This window comes from Octopus bimaculoides, chromosome 5 (genome assembly GCF_046866305.1).
Source record: "Octopus bimaculoides isolate indiv1 chromosome 5, ASM4686630v1, whole genome shotgun sequence".
Taxonomy (NCBI): Eukaryota; Metazoa; Mollusca; class Cephalopoda; order Octopoda; family Octopodidae; genus Octopus; species Octopus bimaculoides.
This window is the reverse complement of record NC_142932.1, coordinates 18216626-18221625: the sequence shown is the minus strand read 5'-3', so window position 1 is coordinate 18221625 and position 5000 is coordinate 18216626. Positions and strand designations below refer to the sequence as shown.

The following is a 5000-nucleotide window of genomic DNA, read 5'->3' as shown; positions in this document are numbered from 1 at the left end:
ACAGTCCATGATGTAATCAACTCTGGCCATGTCAATGTTATTTTTTCCATGGAAACCTTAAATAACAAATAACCGTTGATTTAGAACGAATGAAATTTTGGGGAAGTAAGTAACATAGTGAGATACATACACATACATTTACATACAAACGCATATAGGCGCACGCAGACATCTGCATATATAGATATGAAAAGCTTAGAAACATGCAAGTGCTTACAACTGATGCCCTTACACAAACATATACGAGTATGTAATACGCTTGTGTATTTGTTTTGCTTATACACGTATATGTTTGTATAATACATGTGCGTGTGTATCTATATAGCTGTAAGATTTTGTCCCTTCTCCACTTGCTAGATGCCCATTAAATTTGAGATCTTAATTGTTGATATGACATGGTATGTCATAAGTGTCTGTACATTGTCTTTTTTGTCATTTTGGTAATAAAGTAAACAGATTAGTCAACGGAATATAGTGTCTGCAAGTTGATGAGTACCTCATATTCCCCTCTATTTTCTTATTGCTATATATATATATATATATATATATATATATATATATATATATATATATATATATATATATATATATATATACAGGGTGTCCCAAAAGTTATTGATGCGTTTCAATTTTTAATAACTCTCTTAACTTTTTAAATGAATGTATGAAATTTTTATACAATATAAAGGACATAATAGAAATTAATGTACACAAGTCAAATTTTGCAACACCACTACATCACATACGGAAATTGACATCGCTTAACTGGCATCCATTTTCGGCTTCGCTCACCAGTTTTCCAAAACTTGCACACCTTAAAACCCTCAAGAGTTTCAGATCCTACTTCTCTGATTTCTCTATTGATGTTCTCCTCCTGTCCCACCAAGGTCTCTAGTCTGTTGACGTAAACCCTCTCTTTCAGGTATCCCAGCAGAAAAAACCAGGCTAGTCAAGTCTGGGAAACGGGAAGGCTAATTGACGTTACCGTAGCGGGAGATTATTCTATCTCCAAATTACTGGCGTAGCAACAGCATTGTGTCAATGACCATCGTCCATCTTTCCTTTCCTCACGTGACCATCTTTCTTTCCTGCACGAACGTTCTAAGGACTGGTCGTCTATCTCTCTCTCTCTTCTATCTTTTCTATTTTCAAAGAAAATATTTCTCTCAGCGTTCACTATTTTCCCCTCGTTCAGGTCTAACGACCTTCCATGTTTGTTTGCGCTCTGTTTCCCTGTATGTGTCCATTGTCCTGTTTTTGTTCCTAACTTCGACCCTCCATAAATCTAAAATTTTCTTTAGGTATTTATGGGAGCAACTGTCTTCGAAGACTCATATTGTCGTTGATTGCTCGAAATGGGGAGTAGATAGACGGCCGACAACTGATGAAGGATCATTCTTTGTATTGCTTGTCCATTTTTTTTCTCTAGCTATTTGCATATTTAACTCATTATTTTCGTATTTCATGTTGTTTACTGTTAGTGATGTCCTGTACCCATATATGCATATATATATATATATATATATGTATGTATATATATATATATATATATATATATATATATATATATATATATATATATATATATATATATATATATGTGTGTGTGTGTGTGTGTGTGTGTGTGTGTGTGTGTGTGTGTGTGTGTGTGTGTGTATTTATATATATGTACATATACACACACATGTATGAATGTATGTATTTATACTATGTGTGAATTTATATATGTATATGTGTATATCTTATGATTTTGCTTAGGAGTGGCAGTATGCTAATGTCTTTTATACTTTAGAGTAAACAATCGTATGAATAAACCACAGAAGATCTTTCTTTTGTTGTATCATTATATATTTATGACGTGTGTATATGTGTGTGTCTTTACCTGTGTCATGAGTGCTATTGTTAACAAGTAATACAATGCAAGTTCCTACATGATCAATTCGAATAAGCCGACACACTAACGATGCAAGGAAGTTGCCTGAGACCTAACAGAACAAAGACAAGACGTCACGAAAAGGTGGATGCAGCCAGTGTTAATGATTATTGTAGCAACAGAGTGTGATACGATAGAAATATTCGAGATGGTGAACAAGCAAGGGCACTTTATGATCACTTTGGCTGTAATAAAACGTCCGGTTGTGTCTGTCAAATAGGGTTCCTTAGTCGTAGTGACGTTACTTATCTTCACCCTTTCGATAACTTATGGGTAATCACTGGAAGACTATATCTGCTGAGATTACAAGCAGTGGTAACCAGAATTCAAGTAGCTTCCAGCAGGTTGGTTTCCAGGAGACTCTCAAATTGATCAAGGGTGCTGGATAGAGTGCCATAAAGAGACTCCACATCGTCAGCTGTAAAATTTGGTGGGAGGAATGGGCATTACATTGGTGCACAGTAGAATATGAAACCAAAGTGAGGAGCTGCTATAATTCTCAATAATTCTCAAACCCAAGCAGGTCTTCCTTAAAGTGGGAGACCTGCTTCATCTTGATAATTAGAGAACAATCACTCTGATACCACATGCAATTAAAGTGATTTTGATCATCACCCAAGAACGTTTGAATATAATGAGAAGTATAATTCTTACCGAATTCCCGGGAGAGGTACCTGCAAATAGCCATACTCTGCGGTATCTCATATCTATTGTCTATTTCCAACATCGGCATCATGTTGCAGGGCATCTCTGAAAAAGTAAAAAGATTAATAAGCATTTCGATAAAACTCTACATGATCCTTCAATCATTAACTGAAGCATCATCACCACCAATGTCATCACAATTATCATCAGCATCACTAAGACCACCACCATTGTATTGTTAGAAACACATTCATCGCCATCAAAACTGTATGCAGTTTGCAAAGTAGATAAATGTTAAGTCGATATTTCCAGATGTGTATGTGTTTAAGCTATATATATCTACTACATATGTGGAAATCTGTGGGTGTGTTTGTTTGTGGTGTTGTTATCTAACTCCTCCTACATCGTTGTATCGATTTTGATAAAACTTGACACGTGAGTAGAATTCATGCCCGGAAAACTCAAAACATACTTAGATTGTTGAAATAATCGATAATAGAGCCCCTGGAATGGATTCTTATATCTAGTGAATATAACTAATATATTATCTTTAAACATCCAAAGGAAATAGCCCATTCATGTTCGTAAATTATTTCGTATAAATCAAATTAAGTATGCTTATGTCTTAGTATTTGAACTGTTAGAGTTATTTTCGCAATTTATCCAGTACAACGCTTAAACAAGTAAATAGTATTTTCCTAAACAATAGATCCACTTATTTCGGTTAGTGACTTATTCTCGAATATACCAACACTAACCCGCTGAGGATAATATCCTCTGCGAACGCACAAAAGCTTTTTTCAGAGTTATCTACTTTGAATTCTTATTATCTTATATCTGATTAGCCTGTTATTACATAACATGCTTCATGATTTTAGTATACATACCTTATTAGTATTTCCTCCTAATTTCTATATATTTTAGGAACGCATTAAAGTCCTTTTTGGGGCTACTTTATTTTAATTCTTACTATCAGATAATTAATTTCATGTTATTCCATAACTGACTTCACAATTTGGGTATTCATAACCTATTGGGAATTCCTAAAAACAAGACCCTGTGTAATACAGTTCGGTATTCTCTGTAAATGCACAAAAACCGTTTTAAGGGCTACATACTTTGTATTGTTGTTACTGGATTAAAGCAATACCATAAATTTTGATTCCCTTCGATTTCTTTTTTCACTTATAACTTTCACTTCTCTCTAATAAAAGTTATAATCTGTAACGTTTGGTCCTCTTCTATTCCTTTAATCTGTGGCATTTTTCATTGTTCACATTCTAGGTTTGTTATTTCATATTTCTACATTTTTCTCTCAAGTGTTCTCATAACATTTCTCATTTCTCTATGGAATATTAGATGTGTGTGTGTGGATAAAGAGATGGATAAATTATACATAATACATACACTTGGGGAGTTTGCGTGTCTGTATTTGTGCGAAATGGGAAGACTATAGGAGAAAAGTTATAGAATTTCTCTGACGAATGGACTTCAATAACGCCAAGCTTTCATAAGGAAATATGCTGGCAATAATCAGCCATGCGTGAATAAGTTAAAAGCCGACAAGTTTCTACTTTCTGACGCAGTTTTAATACACATAACATCAGGGAAGGAGAAATCGATTACATTTGATACTTATTTTATCGACCTCAACGGTATCTGAACTCAGAGCGTAAAAACAGACGAACTGCAACCAAGCGTTTTGCCTGGCGTGCTAATGATCCTACCAGCTCGCTGCTTTAGCATACATATATATTGGTATCAAATTTTGACACAAAAGCAGTAATTTCTGGGAAGAGAATAAGTCGATTACATCGACCCCAAATTTCAATCTCAACTGGTATTTTTTCCATCGACCTTTAAACGATAAAGGTAAAGTAAACGTCGGCGGTATTTGAGCTCATAGCGCAAAGAGCAGGGAAAAATGCCGCTAAGCATTTTGTCCATCGCGCGAACGGTGTTACAGCTCACCATCTTACTACTACTACTACTACTACTTCCTAATTTTGTACCAGGCCAGCAATTCTGAGGGGTGGAGAAATCGATTACATCGACGCCGTGCGCAGCTGGTACTTATTTTATCGACACCGAACGGAAAAAAGCATAGACGACCGAGGCAGAACACTGTAAAGACGAACGAAATGCCGCTAAACATTTCTGCCAGCTGATAATGATAATGATAATAATAATAATGTTTTTAATTTGCCGCAATGGCCCTACATTTTAGCAACAGTTCAATGGCGAGTTACGAAAGAAATGAATAAGCAAGAAACATGGAGAGGGTTTATACTAAGTACAACTGTTTAGTAGAACAAAACAATAAATACATTAATAAACAGAAATAATAGTACACATCAACAAAACAGCAATAATGGATTATTAAAATGGAGTACCAACCACATAGCATCATTAGGGGCCCTAA

The 5000-nt window shown here is 35.1% G+C and overlaps 1 protein-coding gene across 1 annotated transcript in view; it reads right to left on the bottom strand.

Annotated features, from left to right (window-relative positions):
- Positions 1–5000, bottom strand: part of LOC106878680 (S-crystallin 2) — a 22858-nt gene that overhangs the window by 16091 nt on the left and 1767 nt on the right. The window contains exons 2-3 of the mRNA XM_014927963.3: positions 2588–2683; positions 1–56 (exon numbers count right to left, since the gene is read on the bottom strand). The exon at positions 1–56 is cut by the window's left edge and continues 60 nt beyond it. Coding sequence (XP_014783449.1) covers positions 1–56; positions 2588–2683 — 152 coding nt within the window. The remainder of the gene's footprint in view (positions 57–2587; positions 2684–5000) is intronic.